Source organism: Chiloscyllium punctatum, chromosome 49 (assembly GCF_047496795.1).
Source record: "Chiloscyllium punctatum isolate Juve2018m chromosome 49, sChiPun1.3, whole genome shotgun sequence".
Classification (NCBI taxonomy): Eukaryota; Metazoa; Chordata; class Chondrichthyes; order Orectolobiformes; family Hemiscylliidae; genus Chiloscyllium; species Chiloscyllium punctatum.
Window position 1 is genome coordinate 37,495,087 of NC_092787.1, and position 21,657 is coordinate 37,516,743.

The 21,657-nt window shown below is 41.8% G+C and overlaps 1 protein-coding gene across 15 annotated transcripts in view; it reads right to left on the reverse strand.

Moving 5' to 3' along the window:
• exd3 (exonuclease 3'-5' domain containing 3) overlaps nt 1–21,657 on the reverse strand; it is a 395,662-nt gene that overhangs the window by 257,728 nt on the left and 116,277 nt on the right. For all 15 annotated transcript variants that reach the window (XM_072566231.1, XM_072566229.1, XM_072566225.1 and 12 more), the window contains 4 exons: nt 19,270–19,370; nt 11,417–11,490; nt 10,581–10,619; nt 3,447–3,604 (listed from right to left, as the gene is read on the reverse strand). In XM_072566231.1, the coding sequence (XP_072422332.1) occupies nt 3,447–3,604; nt 10,581–10,619; nt 11,417–11,490; nt 19,270–19,370 (372 nt within the window). The remainder of the gene's footprint in view (nt 1–3,446; nt 3,605–10,580; nt 10,620–11,416; nt 11,491–19,269; nt 19,371–21,657) is intronic.

Consider the following 21,657-nt stretch of genomic DNA (forward strand, 5'->3'; position numbering starts at 1 on the left):
GATTAACACAAACCAGGCAGGACTTACACAGTTAATATTCAGCCTCTCCCAATAGCTCAAATCCTCCAACCTGGTAGTATCCTTTTCAATCTTTTCTGAATCCTTTCAGGTTTCACAACATCCTCCCAATAGGAACAAGACCAGAATTGCACACAATATTCCAAAGGGCCTAACCAGTGTCCTGTACAGCCACAACATGACCTCCCAACTCCTATATTTAATGCACTGACTAATAAAGGAAAACATACAAAGCACCTTCTTCACTATCCAATCTGTGACTCTACTTTCAAGGAGCCATGAACCTGTACCCCAAGGTCTCCTTGTTCAGCAACACTTCCCAGGACCTTACCATTAAGTGTATAAATCCTGCCCTGATTTGCCTTTTCAAAATGCAGCATCTCACATTTATCTAAATTAAACTCCATCTGCCACTCCTCGAGCCATTGGCCCATCTGATCAAAACCCCATTGTAGTCTGAGGTAACCTTCATCGCTGTGCATGACACCTCCAATTTTGATGTCATCTGCAAACTTTCTCATCATGCCTCAAGTCTGAAAAGCAACCCTCTAACACTGTCTTCTACCTCCAAGGTTTGGAGATGCCGGTGTTGGACTGGGGTGTACAAAGTTAAAAATCACACAACACCAGGTTATAATCTAACAGGTTTAATTGGAAGCATTAGCTTTCGGAGCGTCGCTCCTTCATCAGGTGATAGCCACGCTCCGAAAGCTAGTGTGCTTCCAAATAAACCTGTTGGACTATAACCTGGTGTTGCGTGATTTTTAACTTTCTACCTTCAAGCCAGTTCTCTATTCAAATCATGGAATCACAGAATCCCTACAGTGTGGAAACAGGCCATTTGGCCCAACAAGTCCTCACCGACCCTCCGAAGAATATTGGCTAGTTCTCCCTGTATTCCAGGAGATCTAACTTTGCTAACCAGTCTACTATAAGAAACCTTGTCAAACACCTTCCAGCTCTTCACTCAGCAATCCTCTTTGTTACTTCTTCAAAAAACTCAAATCAAGTTAGTGAGACATGATTTCCTGCACACAATGCCATGCCAACAATCCCAAATCAGTCCTTGCCTTTCCAAATATATGTAAATCCCTCAGGATTCCCTCCAAAAATTGCTCACCACCGATATCAGGCTCACAGGTCGATAGATCCTTACCACCTTTCTTAAATGGTGGCACCATGTTAACCAAACTCCAGTCTTCAGACATCTCACCTGTGACTATTGATGACACAAATATCTCAGCAAGAGGCCCAGCAGTCACTTCCCTAACTTCCCACAGAGTTCTAGAATACACCTGATCAGGTCCTGGGGATTTATCCATCTTTATGCGTTTTAAGACATCCTCCATTGTAATATGGACATTTTTCAAGATGTCACCATCTATTTCCCCACATTCTATGTCCTTCTCCAAAATAAACACTAATGGAAAATACTCATTTATTATCTCCCCCATTTCCTGTGGCTCCACACAAAGGTAGCCTTCCTGGACTTTGAGGGGCCTTGTTCTCTCCCTAGTTACCCTTTTGTCCTTAATATATTTGTAAAAACCCTTTGGATTCTCCTTAACCCTATTTGTCAAACTATGTCCCCTTTTTGCCCTCTGATTTCCCTCTTAAATATATTCCTACTGCCTTTATACTCTTATAAGAATTCACTTGATCTCTGCTGTCTAAACCTGACAAATACTTTCTTCTTTTTCTTGAGCAAACCCTCAATTTCTCTAGTCATCAAGCATTCCCTACACCTACTAGCTTTCACTTTCACCCTAACAGGAACGTACTGTCTCTGGACTCTTGTTATCTCAGTTTTGAAGGCTTCCCATTTTCTAGCCATCCCTTTACCTCTGAACATCTGCCCCCAATCGACTTTTGAAAGTTCTTGCCTAATACCATCAAAATTAGCCTTCCTCCAATTTAGAACTTTAACTTTTAGATCTGATCTATCCTTTTCCATCAGTATTTTAAAACTAATAGAATTGTGGTCACTGGTCCCAAAGTGCTTCCCCAGTGACACCTTGGTCACCTACCCTCCCTTATTTCTCGAGAGTAGGTCAAATTTTGCACCTTCTCCTGTAGTTACATCCACATATTGAAATTATACATTTTTCTTGAGCAAACTTAACAAATTCCTCTCCATCTTAACCCACTCACTATTGGGGAGTCTATCGTACAATCAGAATAAGGTGATCATCCCTTTCTTATTTCTCAGTTCCACCTAAATAAATTGGTTGGAAGTATTCCCAGGAATATCCTCCCAAAAGACTGCCATAATGTTATCCCTTGTCAAAAATGCCACTCCCCCTTCTCTCTTGCTCCCCTTTCTATCCTTCCTGTAGTGTTTGTATCCTGGAACATTAAGCTGCCAGTCCTGTCCATCCCTGAACCATATCTCTGTAGTTACAACGATTTCCCAGTCCCACATTCCTTACCATGTCCTGAATTCATTTGTCTTCCCTGTTAGGCCTCTTGCATTAAAATAAATGCAGTGTAATTTATCAGTCCTACTTCATTCTCTGCTTTGTTCCTGCATGCCCTGATTGTTTGACTTGCTCCTTTTCCCAATTGTACTTATCTAAGATCAATCTCTTTCCTCACTAACTCCCTGGGTGCCCTGAGAGTCCATCAACCCCTACATTTTCCAAAACAGCATTCTTATTTGAGATGGGGCTAGCCACAGGAGACTCCTATACTACCAGCCTCCATCTCCTACCTTTGCTGGAGGTAATCCATCTACCTGACACTATCTGCGGCTTTTCTCCCTTCCTATAACTGCCATCCATCACACCCCCTTGCTCCTGTAAATTCTTCACTGCCTTGAACTGCCACTCCAAACAATCTATGTGATCTGATAGGATTTGCTACCAAACACACTTACTGCAGATATTAGTGACATGGAAACGCTCCCTAATCTCCCACATTTGACAGGAAGAACACATCATTCTGCTGAAGGTGACATCACATCTTTGCACTTTAACAATCTATCGACCCAGAAAATAGCACAGTTTTACTGTTCTAAAAAAACTGCTCCAAGCTAACCTAATACCTATGTTTTATATTTTTAAAATTTAATCAAGAAACAGATCTCAATAAAACATCTAGTTAAAAAGAACTCACTCTACTCACTATTACAAGGTTACATTTAAAAACTATGAACTTAGCTGCTCCAGTGCTGTGAGCTCCCCTGCACAGGTTCCTCTCCGTTTACATATATCGTAATCTTATTTTATGGCCTCCATCAGTTTTCTCACTACATAACCCAGAGCTGACAGCTAAGGGAGTAAGCCAATGCTTGCAAACTAAATAATGGAAAATCATAACAGGCTCTGTCATAGACGCTCTGAAATGAAGAAAATCAGAGAAACAGGAGGTGCACGCCTGATGTAAGTTTAAAGATATATCAAGTATTGATCAATTGGGTTGAAGCTTACGTTTTGACTTTCTCCAGTCTTTCAGCGATGTAATATGGTAATTTTTCTCGTGGCACACTGAGCCTCAGGGCCCAGCTCGCAACTGTGTCCATATCTGTGTGTCTTTCCAGTAAGGTCACAAACTGCAGCCGAAGCTGCGGGTTATATCCCACTACAGCCTGAAAGAGAAATATTTATATATGGTCAAGGCTCGTACAGCAGTGCACACAGAGCAAGAACCTATTATCAGGGAGACCTCAGCAACTCACTCCAAGTCTTGGGCACACACCTAACATGCAATTTTTTTAAAGGAAGGGAATTGATTCAAGGTGTTCTTAAAAACATTTATATCACCTACAATGTTACACCTGAGGAACATAAACATGATATTAACGCAGGGTGCCAAAAGCATACAGGTTATCTAAGCACTGAGCATGAATCTTATCGTCTTAGACAACTTGAGATGGTCAATATTTCATGGAATTAAAGAATGTTTCAAGACTGCTGGCTGTTCCACAGAGCAATGCAGTTGGTCCCACTTTCTCTGTCCCTTTCTTTCTGCACATTGCTACAAATCTTTGAGCCCTCAAGGAACACTCCGTTTAAAGGAATTAGAGCATAGAACTGTACAGCACAGGGACAGACCCTTCAGTCCGAACATGATACCAAATTAACTAATCTCTTCTGGCATTTAGTCCACATCCCTCCATATTCATCTTATCTAAAAGTTGTTTAAACACCCCTATTGTATCTGCCTACATCACCACTCCTGGCAATGTGTTCCACAATCCTAATCTATATAAAAAGCTTGCCTCTCACATCTCCTTTGAACTTTCCCCCTCTCACCTTAAATGTATGCCCCCTAGTTTTAGACATTTCAACTCTGGGGAAAAAGGTTCTAACCATTAACCCTATCAACTTTCTATCAAGTCTCTCCCAACCTCTGCCATTCCAAGAAAACAACCCGAGTTTTTCTAGCCTCTCCTTCTAGCTCACACCCTCTAATCCAGGCTGCATCCTGGTAAACCTTTTCTTCACCTTCTCCAAAGCCTCCACATCCTTCCTGGAATGTGATGAACAAAACTGAATGCAATACTCTAAATGTGGCCAAACCAAAGTCTTATGAAGCTGCAACAGGACTTCTCTCAATTAGCCAACCATAAAAGTCAAGCATGCCATACATCTTCTTTACCACCTTATCTATTTCAATGGCCACATTCAAGAAGCTATGGACTTGAACCCCAAGATCCCTCAGCACATCAATGCGATTCAGGGTTCTGCCTTTAACTACATACTTTACCTGAACATTTGATCTCCCAAAGCTCAGCACCTCACAGTTACCCGTATTAAATTCCACCCTCCATTTGTCCGCCCATATCTGCAACTAATCTGTATCCCGCTGTATCCTTTGACAACCTTCTACACTATCCACATATCCATTGATCTTTGTATTGTCTGTAAACTTACTCGGTAAAAACAATGACTGCAGATGCTGGAAACCAGATTCTGGATTAGTGGTGCTGGAAGAGCACAGCAGTTCAGGCAGCATCCCTGAAGTGCTGTGCTCTTCCAACACCACTAATCCAGAAATCTGTAAACTTACCAACCCATCCATCTACATTTTCATCCAAGTAATTTATATATATAACAAACAGCAGAGGTCCCAGTTTGAATCCCTAAGAACACTACTAGTCACAGACTGCCAGCCTGAAAAACACCCTTCCACCACTACCCTCTGTCTTCTATAAGCAAGCCAATTCTGATTACTTACAGCTAATCTGTGGATCCCCTGCATCTTAATATTCTGGATGAGTCTATCGCAAGGGAACTTGTCGAAAGCCATATTAAAATCTATGTAAACAACTTCCACTGCTCGATCACCTTCATCACCATCTTGAAAAATTCAATCAAGTTGGTAACACATGACGTGCCCCGCACAAAGCCATGCCAACTATCCCCAATTAGGCCATGCTTTTCCAAATGCACATAAAGCCTAGCCCCAAGAATTCTCCCCAATTGCTTCCCAATCACAGCTGAGACACCCACCAGTGTACAGTTTCCTGGATTATCCCTATTTCCCTCTTGAACACAGCAACAACACTGACTACTGGCCAGTCCTCCAGGACCTCTCTAGTAGCTAGCAAGGATACAAAGACCTTGGTCAAGGCCTCAGCAATCTCCTCTCTTGCCTCTCTCAATAACCTGATATAGATACAATCAGACCCTGGGATCTTATCCACCTTAAGAGATCCAACACGACTTCTTTCTTGATCTGAAAATGCCTCAGCATATTAGCCTGCTCCAGACAAATCTCACTATCCTCCATCTCCTTCGCTTGGGTGAATATCAATGCAAAGTACTCGGTTAAAATCTCACCCACAGCCTCGGCCTCCAAGCACAAGTTCTCTCCTTTATCCTTGCATAGTCTTACCTTCTCCCTAGTTATCGTCTTGTTTTTAATACATGTACAGAATGCCTTGGGATTCTCTTTAACCTGACTTGCCAAGGTCATTTCATGGTCCCTTCTTGCTCTCCTAATTCTGTGCTTGAGTTCCTTCCTTCTTTCTTTATATTCCTCATGGGTCCGTTCCAATTTTAGCTTCCTAAACCTTACGTATGCTTCTTTCTTCCTTTTGACCAAATTTACAAACTCCCTTGTTATCCAAGAGTTTACCATTCTTGTCCTTCCTCCTTACTGGAACATGCCAATCTTGAACTCTCATCAGTAGGTTTTTAATCAATTCCATGTCAAATATGGACTTGCCTGATAACAGTTCCTCCCAATTAACACTCCCTAGCTCCTGCTTAATGCTGACATAATTTGCCTTTCTCCAATTTAGTACCTTCCAGCAAGGTCCCGACTTATCCTTTTTCATAGCTGTCTTAAAACTTAAGGAGTTGTGATCACTGTTTCCAAAATGCTCGCCCACTGAAAGCTCATTAGCCAATACAAGGTCCAGTATGGGCCCTCCTGTATCTGGACTATCCACATACAGGTTCATGAAACTCTCTTGGATGCGATGCACTGAACAAATTCGGCTTGTCTAAGCCTCTTGCTCTAAGGTGTCCCAGTCAATACTGAGGAAGTTAAAGTTACCAGCTATGACACCTCTGTTTTTTATATATCTTTCCATACAATTACAAACTCTTTTTACTTCATACTACCCTGTTTGAATATATTCCGAATGTTTCACACTCAATGCATAAAAATATTTTCCCTCCCCCCTCATCTCTGGTATTTTTGTCAATATTCCATTTTATTTCGCACTTTCTCAATCATTGGGTAGTTTCTCTTTATTACCTTTATAAGTTCACAATTTTAAATCTCCACCAAATCTCCTTTTATCCCCTCCACTTTAAAGAGAATAATGACTGCATCTCTGATCTGTCCACACGCCTGTTCCGGTTAAAAGTCTCTTTTTTTGTCTGTACCTTTACAAAGCCTTCACATTATTTTGAAGTGGAGCATCCAGAATTGAACATGAACTAACAAATTTAGAATAACCTTTTCAATCTATGCCTCCTTTTATCAAGCCTTATAACCTGTTTCTTTATTAATCATTATATTAATGTGTCCTGTCACCTTTGTAGCAGAATACTGTGGATGTGGGAAATAAAACAGATAATACTCCAAAGGTCAGACAGCATCCATGCAGACTGGGAAAAAGACTTTATTTAAAATCTGTAAAGATTAATTGGATATTTCCCTTTTCTTGCCTTGCCTCCTGAATATCAGCAGTATTTTTAATCAATTTCAAAGACTCATGAACAAACACCTCCACATCCAGACTATTTCAGACTGCTGCTCATTTGCCCTACTAATATATATCATCACACATTTCCCTGTAATGAATTTTATCTGTCAAGTATTCATCCACTTACTCAATCTGTTTGTATCCCTATGAAGGCACTGACATTCTTACTTATTTTCACTCATTCACTCAGTTGCTCATTGGTCTGTGGGCATGACTCTCACTTTAGGGATTGTAGACTTGTATGAAGTCCTGGATTCAAATCCAAAATACTCTGATTGCTTGTCTTCAGGTGAGCAGCACATTGGCACAGTGGTTAACACTGCTGCCTCATAGGGTCCCAGATTCAATTCCAGCGTCGGATGAGTGTCTGTACGGTGTTTTGCACGTTTTCCCAGTATCTACGTGAGTTACCTCTGTGTGCACTGGTTTCCTCCCACAGTCCAAAATAAATATGGTTATATGGATTGGCCGGGATTAGCCAGAGTAAATACGGGGTTACTGGGATAGGCTAGGGGAGTTAATCTGGACAGGATGCTCTTTGAAAAGTCAATATAGTTTCAATGGGCTGAATGGTCTCTTTCAGCACTGCAGGAATTTTGTTCTATTCACGGAATCTGAGCATTGTTAGCTAGGTCAGCATTTAATGTCCAGATGGCAGTTAAGAATTAGCCACATTGCAAAACGACATTTTCCTTCTCTAAAAGGAAATTCCAGATTTTTAATGAATTCAAATTCCATCATTTGCCATGACTGGATTCAAAGTGGGATGCCCAGAACATTATCTGGGTCTCTGCATTAATAGTCCAGCCATAATACCTCCTCACAAAAGGAGATGAAGATTTACTGCAGTTCTAGTTTTGTTATCAAGTTTTGATCGTGCATCCTGCACCCTACAAAATCCAATGTATAATAAAACCAGCTGTAGTCACAGTATTGTGCTTTGGAAATGCTATTGTAGATCTCCTTTCAGTCTGAAAAACAGCCATTCAACACTGTGTTTTCTATCTCTTTACCAATCTTATATCTATGTTGCTTCAGCCAATTTTATCCCATACATTTCAATCTTGTCAAAATGTCTAATGGTACTTTTGTGTTCACACACTATCATCATATCAACCTTCTTTATTAACTCATCAGAAATCTCAAACAGGTTAATCAAACACAACTTAGAGTCATAGAGTCATAGTCATACATAGAAACAAACCCTTTGATCCAACCAGTCCATGCCAAACATAATCCCAAACTAAACCAGTCCCACCTGCCTGCTCCTGGCCCATATCCCTTCAAACCTTGCCTATTCATGAACTTATCCAAATGTCTTTTAAACATTGCAATTGTACCCACATCCACCACTTCCTCATGAAGTTCATTCTTGTGCCTAATAAATCTACAATGTTTTTCCTTTTAATCCATACTTTCCATGTGTCTGGTATTGTTCCCCCACATAACTTCAGAATGATTAAAGGGGACAAGAGGAAATAAACATTTTGGTTCAGAGGGTGGCTGCTGTCCGAATTCACTGCTCTTTTTGGTGGTTGAGATGGAGACCTCAATGTATTTAAAGTGTAACTAGATCTACAACTGAAGTGCTGTAACCTGCAAAACTGCAGGGCAGGTGCTGGAAGGTGGGATTAGAACGAGGAGCTAGTCTAACCAGACACAATGGACTGAATAGTCTCTTTCCATGCTGTAACTTTTCTTCTGGCTCTATAATTTTTCCTAAAACTTTCTTATCATTGATACTGAGGTAGCCTGTAAACACCAGATTATCCTTCTACCCTTTTGAACGAGGCTGCATTACTTAAGACACTCCTTTTGCATTTAAGATAAGTTGGAAAACTGTAACTAATATCTCTACACTGTTTACCTTGCCTTCCCACAAACAAAATCTAGGAAACATCCCACCTAGGCCCAATGACTTACCTGCCAGCTATCCTCATGTCTCCACCACTCATCCTGTAACCCAGCAACCGCTTTGTTTCTCAAAGCTTAAGCAAACTTCTTTACATTAGATGTAAAATATCAGTTAATACCTCAGTCAAGTCTTCTTCATTTTGGTCTCCAAACAGTTACATTGGCCCTCCAAACAAGGCTTTTCTTGTTCATATACCTAAAAAAAATCTGTGAATTCTGTTTCTCACAGATTCCAAGCTATTCTTACATTGTCTCCTTGTCCTTTCACAACTCCCTTCCTGCGCATTTCGTATTTTTTCAGATTTTTAGATTACCTACAATGTGGAAACAGGTCCTTCAGCCCAACAAGTCCACACCGACCCACCGAAGTGCAATCCAGCCATACCCATTCCCCTACATTTACCCCTGCCCCTAACACTACGGGCGATTTAGCATGGCCAATTCACCTGACCTGCACATTTTTGGAGTGTGGGAGGAAACCGGAGCACCCGGAGGAAACCCACGCAGACACAGGGAGAATGTGCAAACTCCACACAGTCAGTCGCCTGAGGCGGGAATTGAACCCGGGTCTCTGGTGCTGTGAGGCAGCAGTGCTAACCACTGTGCCACCCAAATTGACCTGACGTTTGGGCTGAAAGTGTCTCAGTTGAATTGCTGTAGCCCTTGTGCCATAGGTGTACCCAGACTGTTGTTAGGGAGAGAGCTGCAAGGTTTTATTATTACGATGATATCTGCCACCCCATTTTCTACCTCTTTCATTATCTCGAATTCAAACATTGCTTGCCTCTCCCTTTGCCCCTTGTCCATCCAGACTGTATCCAAACAAGTGCTCTTTAAGAAAAGCTGGTGCTCTGAAATTGTTATATTGGGCTAAAATGTTTATTCTGTTTCTCTCTGTAAACATGTGTTGCTCCAGAAACTTGTGTTCTTCTCTTAAATGGTCTTTAAAGGATGCCTATTTCTCCTCTATATTCCCACCTGCCTGTTCTTGTCTGCAACTCATCTGAGATGCCTCCTCATTTCAGTGAAATCAGTGTTTCTTTTCCAGATTACTCTCAATAAATAATTAATGCTAAGATCACTATTACCAAAACATTTCCCAACTGTGACATTCTCTTCCTGACCCATTTCATTCCCCCAGACTTAATCCAACAATGCCTCCATCCACCTTGGCCAGGAACACACAAAATGAGAAAGTATTTCTGAACACATTTCAGAAATTCTCCACTTCTCCTGCTCTTAACACGATCACTGTCCCACTCAACAATTGGTGGTTTGTGAGGCTGGAGGCTTTAACAATTGTTAACAATTTGTTTAACAAATGGGACAATTCAACAATTTAAATCTTCCACTGTCATTGCATCAGACTGGCTCAATATAATAAACTCCATCACATGAGATCAATGCCTATCTGATATCTGTTGTCAAAATAATTGAGAGCTGTACAAGATCCAATGTGAAAATCCACTGAAGACAGGAGACAAACCTCAATGTGTTCTGACCAGTTCTCTTGGCTCATACTTCTCTGTGAGGAAGAAGAACACAATGTTAGAGAAGACAACACATGGACCGCTGCCTCCCTCCACATTGCCCTGGATCCCCAGTTCACAGTCGCACTACCATTAATTCCACGACATCCATTGTCACCATATGAGCGAACAAGTTCCACTGTACGATTCCCAAATGGGCTGTGGGCAAAGTCATCACTGGTTGTACAAAGGGAGATGTGGTTGTATAAGGCAAACAGAAGCTGTCAAGGTTAAGCTGTCAATCCGTTGCATTGCTGATTTCAATAAGATAGGTTGGTTAAATTAGATAAGGAGTGTGAAATGAAGCAGGGTTCCTGCTGCTTTTGTAAAACATGCACACTGGGGAAAGGCAATAAGGGCACTACAGCCAAATAAATCTAACCAGTGTGTACGTTCTCAGAAAAAGCCACTCGATCATGTGACTGCAGAGTTCAGGATTTAGGAGAAACAGAGGAACATGAAACTTCAGCATGTAGCAAAAAGGCAGAAGCTAGAGAGGATCGAAGAAGAGTCAACTTCTGCACCTCCTGATGTTGCCTGGTTTGCTGTGTTCTTCCAGCCTCCTGCCTGTCTACTTTGGATCCCAGCATCTGTAGTTTTTTTTTGTCTCAAGAAGCTAGAGAGAGCCAGACAGACAGAGGGTGGAGTGGAAGCCCAATTAATTGCTTATGGAGGGGACTGCTGTCATTATCAGAACTGTCTGCACCATTGTTCAGCTCAGAGAGCAAACTGAGATTCTGGACACCCATCCTTCAGCCAATCCATAGCATGCACGAGAATGATTGGGACTTACCTCTATAAAGCGTTTATACAAGAGGTATTTGATGGTAGCCACTTGGCGCTGGTTCACAACATTTGGGCAGAGTTCTGTGGGCAGCAAGAACATTAAATTCTTTCAGCAGATCCCTCAAAATCTTTCTGCTCATCTCCCTTTCTTTCTCACACCCCTTGGCTTTCAATGGTCTATACCAGAAGTCACTGACCACCAGCTAGATGTATGCCATAAATGTGATTCAGGCAATGCGTCTCAACACCTCTTCATCATGAGGGGCCATACTAGTCTGACTCTCATTTACCACAAACCATTTGGTAGGGCTAGTGGATGGTGATCAGCAATACCGTACACATAAAGATACAACTCACCATCTCCAACATGGGAACATTCAGGAATGGAAAGATGTGAATAATACAACTTCCAGGCGCCCTTCAATGGCTTGCTCCCTCAAATATCCCACTATTTCTCCTACACGTGTCACTACCTTTACTGCCTCTCGACCTACCCCGATCTGCTCCATGAAGTGGCTCGATTGAACCCATTAGCATCCATTTTCTTTGAATATCATCTCCCCGCTTCTATAGTTCAGGGCAAAGCATTAAGGTTCAATAAATCAATTCTCTCCTCGGCCTCTGTCATTTGCTAATCATGCCTGTCACTTGATTATTTCTAAGTATGTGATGGGCAAGCCCAAGTCGAAGACCTAATTCCAGGGAATTGCCTTTAATCTGAAAAATGTAACTGATCATGAACCATTCTACCACACCTATTATTTGCCTAACCTGACACAATGACTGTGAGGTCAATGTGTTACCATTGGTCACGGATTGTAACTACAAGCAAGCAGGCCTTTTGTGATAAATAAAGGAATTTGGAATTGTGAAGTAGTACATAAAAGTTTGGAGTGCATGTGAGTCTTTAATATAGGTCTGGTGTCTGTGTCGAGTGTCTAAGTCTGAACCAACACAGGACCCAGAGTTAGAGCCTTCAGCCAGCACTCTGTGTACAATGCCATAGATTAGTTTCTAAACACGGTGTAATCCTCAACACATAACAATATGTTTCAGTTTTCATTCCTTGAGACAAAGTCTACACTCAGTTTGTGAAGCATGGGAGCTCCCCTTCTCCAAATGGCTACTCTGGAGAGAAGCTTGGAAATGGTCAGTGCTCACAACATCATCTCAATAGTCATCCTTCAATGCAAGAGAGAACAGTCACATTTCACAAAAACTTCAACAACTATCAACCTTGTTAGTCTCGTGAGGGCATTTGCATGTTCCACCCAGGCTCCTGGACAGTGACGAGGAGTACCAACTCCAAGTCTATTTCTCCATCCCTCACGCAAGAATATGAAGATAAGCAGAAGCACTCAGAGCACCTGCGCACGCACCCAGGACGGAGCATGGTGAGTGTCTGCTCAAGGTGCAGTGCCCCATTTGTATGGTACAGAGCGCCCCATGAACCTGTGCAAAATGGAGAATCTGTGTTTCAGCTGAAGTATAAACAGAGAAATAGTAATGGAGTTGTCTCAACAAAATCTCAAACTGTCTTGCTGATGACACTGTAAGCCTTTTAGGTATATGAACTGAAAGGATAGATAGTTGCCCACCTGTTCGATGCAATAATGAGCAATGGAGAAATAATACTGCATTTACGTAATGCCTTTCACAATATTAGGATGTCCCAAAGTGCTTTTAAACCAACTAAGCATTTGTGAAGTGCAGGTACTTTTCACTATTCGTTGAAATGATGCCACATAGTTTTTCACTCAGGTGACAGAGCTGACAGTGTTTAAGTCTCATCTGAAAGACTGCCTCTCCAACACTATGCTCTGTCCATTCTGCACTGGTTCATCAGCCTACATCCTGGGCTCAAACGGATGAAATGAAGATTTTCTTGTTAGGAATTATTGAAGTTTGAGAAACAAAATGTCAACGACTGTGAACGTTTTGTAACAGAAATTACAAATCGCCATAATATCTTCCTCTTTCAAATTATTTAGATTCTCTGCAGATACTGTGGTCACATTTTCATCCAGGTCAAACAGAAGCAGAAATATCTCAATGAGAAAGCTGGGTGGTGTGTTAGCTCAAACCGTATCACAGTGGGGAGCTGACAATATATGGTGGCACAGTGGTTAGCACTGCTGCCTCACAGCGCCAGAGACCTGGGTTCAATTCCTGCCTCAGGCGACTGACTGTGTGGAGTTTGCACATTCTCCCAGTGTCTGCATGGGTTTCCTCCGGGTGCTCCGGTTTCCTCCCACACTCCAAAGATGTGCAGGCCAGGAGAATTGGCCATGCTAAATTGCCCGTAGTGCTAGGTAAGGGGTAGATGTAGGGGTATGGGTGGGTTGCGCTTCGGCGGGGCGGTGTGGACTTGTTGGGCCAAAGGGCCTGTTTCCACACTGTAAGTAATCTAATCTAATCAGGTTCAATATAAGGTTCTAATAAGGAAAACAATAAAAAATAATATTCAAGATCCCAAACCAAAAAAGGCAAATCTTAGGGAGTCTAATAATTGAACTTGGGCATGTTGATTAGAAATGTATTTTGGTTGAGAAAAGTGGAAGAAAAATAGTAGAATTTCAAAACATAGATAAATAGGGCGCAAACTAGGTATGTACTCATAATAAATAAAGACCAAATATTCAAAGCTAGAGTACCCTGGATGACTAAGGATATTAATAAGAAGATAAGGAAGAAAAGGGAGGCATATGATGCACACTAGAACAACAATAGCAATCAAAACTAGAAAGATATCTCAAATGCAAGAGAGAGGCTAAGATTGGAATAAGGAAATCTAAGAGGAAGCATGAAGAAAAGATGGCAGACTGCACTAAAACAAAGAATAAAATGTTCTTCCAACATAATAAGATTTGTGAAAGATGGAGTGTTGCCCATAAGGGGCGTGAGTGTGATGCTGGAAAAGCGCAGGTCAGGCAGCATCCAAGCAGCAGGAGAATCAAGTTTCGGGCAAAAACCCTTTTCTAGCACCACAGTCTTGACTCAAATCTGCAGCATCTGCAGTCCTCACTTTCACGTCATGCCCATAAGGAACAAGCAAGTTAAGCTGCTCACTGAAGCAAAGGATATGGCAGAGGTACTAAATGATTAGTAAATTAAATTTTGCTTCTGTGTAAGTGATGACAATGGCTTGTTGAAAACATGGGTGTTCAGCAATTGAACAGTATAATGATAGATAAATGAGAGGTGCTAAAAAGGTTGGCAGCACTCCAGGTAGAGAAGTTGGCAGCACTCCAGGTAGAAAAGTCCCAGCTCGATGGGACGCATCCGAGAGTGCTGAGAGAGTTAAGGGAGCAAATCATGCAGCTGTTGACAGAAATTTTCCAGGCATCTCTGAACACAGGATTAGCCCCAGGGGACTGAAGGATTGCAAACGTGACACCATTGTTTAAGGGACAAAGTATAACCCAGAAAACTACCGACCTGCCAACTTGACATCAACAGTGGACAACTGATAGAGACCATAATATAGGACAAGGTAAACATATACTTTCAGAAAAATAAGCTAATACTAGACAGTCAACATGGCATTGTCAACATTAGGTCATATTTGACTAATTGAGTTGACAAGGTGACACAGGCACTGAATGAGGGTAGTGCTGTAGATGTGGCATACTTTCAGAAAATATTTGATATGCTGCCACATGTCAGGTATGTTACCAAATGGGAAATATTTGGGATTTATGGGTCCTTTAGAAGTTGGGTAAAAGAGAGGAAACAGAGGCTAGGAATAGATGTACATTTCTCAGATTGGAGATGAGATCTAAGTTGTGTTCTATATGGATCAGTGTTTCCTAATTCATAAAAACATCTCCAAAATTGCAGATGAAAGTGGGATAATAGTTGGGAGAATAGTGAATTGTGAGGAAGATGCTCAGCAACTTCAGTGAGACATTAACAAGTTGGCCAAATGGGCAGACACCTGGCAGATGAACTTCAATGCAAAAAAATGGATCAAATATTCTCCTTTTATACTGTGAAATGCGAATGCAGAACAGGCCTTTTGGCCCATGATGTTGTGCCGAACACGACATCAAACTAAATGAACCTCTTTTGCTTGTCTATGATCTATATTCCTTCATTCCTTGTTTATTCATGGCCTTTCTAAAAGCCCCTTAAATGCCCCTATCATACCTGTCTCCACCACCACTACCCTGGCAATGCTTTCCAGCCACCTACCAATCCCTGTGTAAAACATCTGCCCCTCACATCATGTTTGAACTATTCTTACTCACCTTGAATGCTTGCCTTCCAGTAGAATTAATTTCAACTCTTGGAAAAAGATTCTGACTGTCAACCCAATCTAGGCATTTCATAACTTTATAAACTTCTATCAAGCCTCTCCACAGCCTCCACCGCTCCAGAGAAAATAATCCTAGTTTTTCCAGCCTCTCCTTATAGCTCATACTCTCTAATGCAGGCACCATCCTGGTTAGTCTATTCTGCACCCTCTCCAAAGCCTCCACATCTTTCCTGTAATGTGGCAAACAGAACTGAATACAATACTGTAAGTGCTCTAAATTCTATGATTCTATACATGCATGCCTGCAAGGAAATACCAAGCGGTAAAAACATAGCACATCTCATTGACACCCAGAGTTCTTAAATAAAAACACAGCCCAAGATGTTTTTGATCTGTCCCTACTTCCAGCACTTTTGACAATACAACAAACATTGAAATCAATAGTAAAGTGAGGTGATATTCCAGACAGCAAAATTAAAATCTTCTCCAAGATTTTTCCTCTTGCCTGTATTGAGCTCATTGATCCCAGCCAGAGTCATGGTGGGAATACATAATTGGATTCAATATCCTCAGGGTCTGCTCCCATCACCACTGTCAATCCACCAGAAGTTGGTGTCATTGTGATTTATTAAACAGTCAAATAACCCACCCGCACTCTCAGAGAGAGGATCTGGCAACTACCAATGACCTGGAATTATAGTCCCACACCTTCATGGAGGACACACTGCTATCTATCTGTACTTCAAACAACAAACTACCAATATTACTCAGAATCAGTCCAAGTTCAAATGAATTTCATTTAAATGCTGATCATATTTCAGTATGCAAACTGGATGCAAATGCTTTGGGCTAACGGGGTTAGGGGTGCAGTGGAAGACGCTGGTGAAATGAAGGCCTTCTGTTTATTTGGTACACTGCTTACAATGACACAGAGAAGCTGCAGAAGTAGATGTATTCTACAAACAGCATCAATGGCTCAGTGAGCAAGAGCAGAATGGAAACATGCCCCATGCTGAAAAGCTTGCTTTCCTGCGCTGTTTCTTTGCTGAACTAGCAACTGGAAACTATACGCAAGTTGGTTAATTTGGTTAATTGAAGGGAATCAAAAACTATCCTCATCACTCCATCCTCATGCAGGAGGCATGCTACATAGAGTGTCCAGCATGCAGTTGCTATCAGTAATATAGATATAATTTTCATAGATTCCCCCAACCAAGCAGTATGAATATTAACAATAGTCATACCTGCTGAGAGGATTTAAAACTATTTTAAAACCTTGATGAGGTGCCAATGGGATCCAGGTAAGGGAATGCACAACAAGCACAGAATGGGGTCATATTACAGGGTAGTGGTGCTGGATGTCTTAAAATGCATAAAGGTGGATAAATCCCCAGACCTAATCAAGTATATCGATGAACCTTGTGAGATACATGTATCATCAATAGCCATAGGTGAGGTGCTGGGAGACTGGAGGGTAGCTAATATAGCACTATTATTTAAGAAAGGTGGTAAGGAGAGATCTGAGCCTGAAGTCAGTGGTGGTGAAGTTATTGGAGGGAATTCTGAGGACATCATCAACATATATTAGGTAAGGAAAGAATTGATTAGGGATTGTCAGCATGGCTTTGTGCATGGGAAATTATGTCTCATTAACTTGACTGCATTCTTTGAAGAAGTGACAAAGACAATTGATGAAAGCACAGCGGTGGACGTTGTCTACATGGATTTGAGCAAGGCCTTCAATAAGGTTCTGCATGGTAGACTGGTTAGTCAGGTTAGATCACATAGAATCCAAGGAAAGCTAGCCACTTGGATGCAAAAATTGGCTTGAAGATAGGAGACAGAGTGGTGATGGAGAGATGTTTTTCAGATTGGAGTCCTGTGATCAACAGTGTGCTGCAAGGATTGGTGCTGTGTTCACTGTTTTTTGTCATTTATGTAAATGATTTGGATGTGAATGTAGCAAAACTTATTAGTAAGTTTGCAAATGACACCAAAATTAGTGGTACAGTGAAGAAGGATACCTCAGAGTACAATGGGACCTCGATCAGATGGGCCAAGGAGCGGCAGATGGAGTTTAATTAGATTAGATTACTTACAACGTGGAAACAGGCCCTTCGGCCCAACAAGTCCACACCGACCCTCTGAAGAGCAACCCACCCAGACCCATTCCCCTACATTTACCCCTTCAATTTAGCATGGCCAATTCACCTGACCTGCACATTTTTGGACGGTGGGAGGAAACCGGAGCACCCGGAGGAAACCCACAGAGACACAGGGAGAAATGTGCAAACTCCACACAGACAGTTGCCCAAGGCGGGAATTGAACTCGGGTCTCTGGCGCTGTGAGGAAGCAGTGAGGTGTTGCATTTTGGTAAGGCAAATCAGGAAGGCCTTATACATTTAATTATAGTGTCCTGTGGAGTGTTACCAAACAAAGAGACCTTAGGGTGCAGGTTCATAGATCCTGAAAGTGGAGTCACAGGTAGACAGGGTAGTGAAGAAGGTATTTGCTTGATTTGCCTTTATTGGTCAGTGCATTGAATATAAGAGTCAGGAGGTCTTGTTGCAGCTGTACAGGACATTGGTTAGGCCATTTTTGGAATACTGTGTTCAATTCTGGTCTCCCTTGTATTGGAAAAATGATGTTAAACTTAAAAGGACGCAGAAAAGATTTAAAAGGATTTTTACAGGATTGTGTGGTTTGAGCTATAGGGAGAGGCTGAATAGGCTGGGGCATTGGAGACTGAGGGGTGACTTTATAGAGGTGTTTAAAATCATGAGAGGCATGGATGGGGTAAATAGTTCACTGGTCTTCTCCCCAGTGTCAGGGAATCTAAAACTAGACGGCACAGGTTTAAGGTGAGAGAGGAAAGATATAAAAGGGATCAAAGGGGCAACTTTTTCACACAGAGGCTGGTGCATATATGGAATCAGCTGAAGTGGTGGAAGCTGGTACAATTATAACATTCAAAAGACATCTGAATGGGTATATGAATAAGGAGTGTTTACAGGGATATGGGCCAATGCTGGATAATGGACTAGTTTAGGTTAGGATATCTGGTCGGCATGGACGAGTTGAACAGAAGGGGATGTTTTCGTGCTGTACATCTCTATGACTCTAAATGGGATTAGATTAATTTAGGATATCATAGAATTCCCTACAGTGTGGAAACAAGCCATTTGGCTCAACAAGTGCACACCAACCCTTCAAAGAGTAACTCACCCAGATCCATCCCCCTACCCCATTATTCTACATTTATCCCTGACTAATATACCTAACCTACACATCACTGAACACTAGGGACAATTTAGCATGACCAATTTAGCTAACCTGCACATCTCTGGATCATGGAAGGAAACCCACTCAGACACAGGGAGAATGTGCAAACTCCACACAGATGGTCACCCGAGGCTGGAATCAAACCCGGGTACCTGGCGCTGAGAGGCAGCAGTGCTAACCACCGAGACTGGTCAGCATGGATGAGTTGTACCAAAGTGTTGGTTTCTGTGCTGTTGGACTCTATGACAATCCTTTCACATGACACATTACAATGAACAGAATAGTGACCCTTACCAGGCTCTTACTGTCAAACACATACCTGGGTTAATGTCATAAAGCTCCATCAGTCTGATCACTAGTTTACTCAAAGCTTTCCGATTCAATTTATTCCATCTTAGATGTGACAGTTTTCCATAACGCCTGCAAGGAGATAATCAAATTACAGCATCACGATCAAATTCGGTGACACAAATTGAAAACATGGAGTTCCCAGTCACAGCCTGCCTCCCAGAGACATTGCTATATTCCCTTTATTAACAAAAGGGTCAGTGGCTCATTTTGATCTGATCAGCTTGCATATGGTTAGCGCCTTTAACGTAGTAAAATCATAAAAGTTTACAGTACAGAAGGAAGCCATTCAGCCCATTGTTTCTGTACCAGCTCCACACACAGCTACCCAGCTTGTTCCATTCTTCAGCCCTATCTCTGTAGTCCTTCAAATTCGTCACTTTCAAACAATGGCACAGTGGTTAGCACTGCTGCCTCACAACACTGGAGACCCGGGTTTGATTCTCGCATCGGGCAACTGTCCGTGTGGAGTTTGCACTTTCTCCCTGTGTCTGCGTGGGTTTCCCCCCACAGTCCAAAGATGTGTAGATCAGGTGAGTTGGCCATGCAAAATTGCACAAGTCTCCAGGGATGTGTAAGTTAGGTGCATTAATTAGAAGTAAATGTAGGGTACTAGGGTAGGGTTATGGGTCTGGGTGGGCTATTCTTCAGAAGGTCAGTATGGACTTGTCGAGCCAAATGACCTATTTCCACACGGTAGGGATTCTATAAAAAATAAATTAAAAACAAAAAACGTATATCCAGCCCTCTTTTCAAACCTCCAATGGAATCTGTCTCCACCACTCTCCCAGAAAGCACATTCCAAATCCTAACAGCTTTGAGTAAATAAGTTTCGCCTCATCTCATTCCTGACTGTCTTGCTTACAATCTTGAATTTGTGCCCCCTCGTTACTGAAATAATAATTAGTGGTCACGGAATATCCTTCCTTACCCTGTCAAAATTGTTCATAATTTTAAACACCTCAATAAGGCCATCTTTCACATCTTCTCTGCTCTAAGGAGAATAAACCCAATTTCTCTAATCTTTCCTGGTATCTAAAATCTCTCATTCCTGATATCATTCCAATAAATCTCCTAAAAATTCTCTCCTGGACTTCAGCATGCTTCCTTGAATAAGCTGCCCAGAATTGAACAGAATAATCCAAATGTGATCTGGCCAATACTTTGTAGAAGTGGAGCATCACTTCCTTATTTTTATACTCCACACCTATATTTATAAACCCAAGGATTCTATAAGCCTTCTCAACAACTGTCTCAATATACCTGGCCACCTTGGGGTATTATGCACTTGAAACCCAATGTCCATCTGCTCCCTTCAAAGTTGTATCACTGAGCCTGTATTATCTTTCTATGTTGCTTCTATCGAAATCATTACCTCACATTTCTCTGCAATGAAATTCATCTGCCAGGTGTCTGTCTATTTGGCCAGCTTATCAATGTTAACTGAAGCCACTCAACAGCATCCTCACAATTTACTGCTTTCCCGAGCTTAGTACCATCTCGAAATTTAGAGATTTTGCCCTCAACATCAATCTCCAAATCATTTAGATAACTCAGAAAAATGTTCTTTGTTGCTTCACAGTTGGGTGATCAAAGAAAATAAGGACATATTTTGACAAGAATGAATAAAAGGTTGGTTTTGAGGAGTCTTTAAAGTACATTATGCAGTTAATGGTAGGGCCCTGGAGAGTGCTGCCAAACAAAGAGACCCAGGAGGCAAGGAGCAGCATAGTTCTTTGAAAGTGATGTCGTAGTTAGACAGCGGTGAAGGCAGCATTTGGAATACTTGCCTTTATTGGTCAGACAATGGAGTAGAGGAGTTGGGATGTCATGCTGCGGCTGTACAGGACGTTGGTGAGGCCACTTTTGGAATACTGCATACAATTCTTGTCACCCTTGATGTTGTTAAACCTGAGACGGTACACAAGGTTTACAAGGATGCTGCTCAGACCGGAAATTTTTGAGTTATGGGGAAAGGCTGAATAGTCTGGGGCTTTTTCCCCATGGAGCACTGAAGGCTGAGGGGTGACCTTACAGAGGTTAACAAAATCATGAGAGGTATGGATAAAGAGAAGTCAAGGCCTTTTTCCTGGGGTGGGGCAGTTCAAACTAGAGGGCATAGGTTGAAAGTAAGAGGGGAAAGATTTAAAGAGCACCTAAGGGGCAATTTTTTCATACAGAGGATATATGGGGCAGACTACCAAAGGAAGTGGTGGAGGCAGGTACAATCACAGTATTTAAAGGCACCTGGCTGGGTACATGAATATAAAGGTGCTACGGCCAGCTGCTTATAAGTAGGACAAGTTCAGGTTGGGATGTCTGATCGGCACAGATGAGTTGGACCGACGAGTTTGTTTCC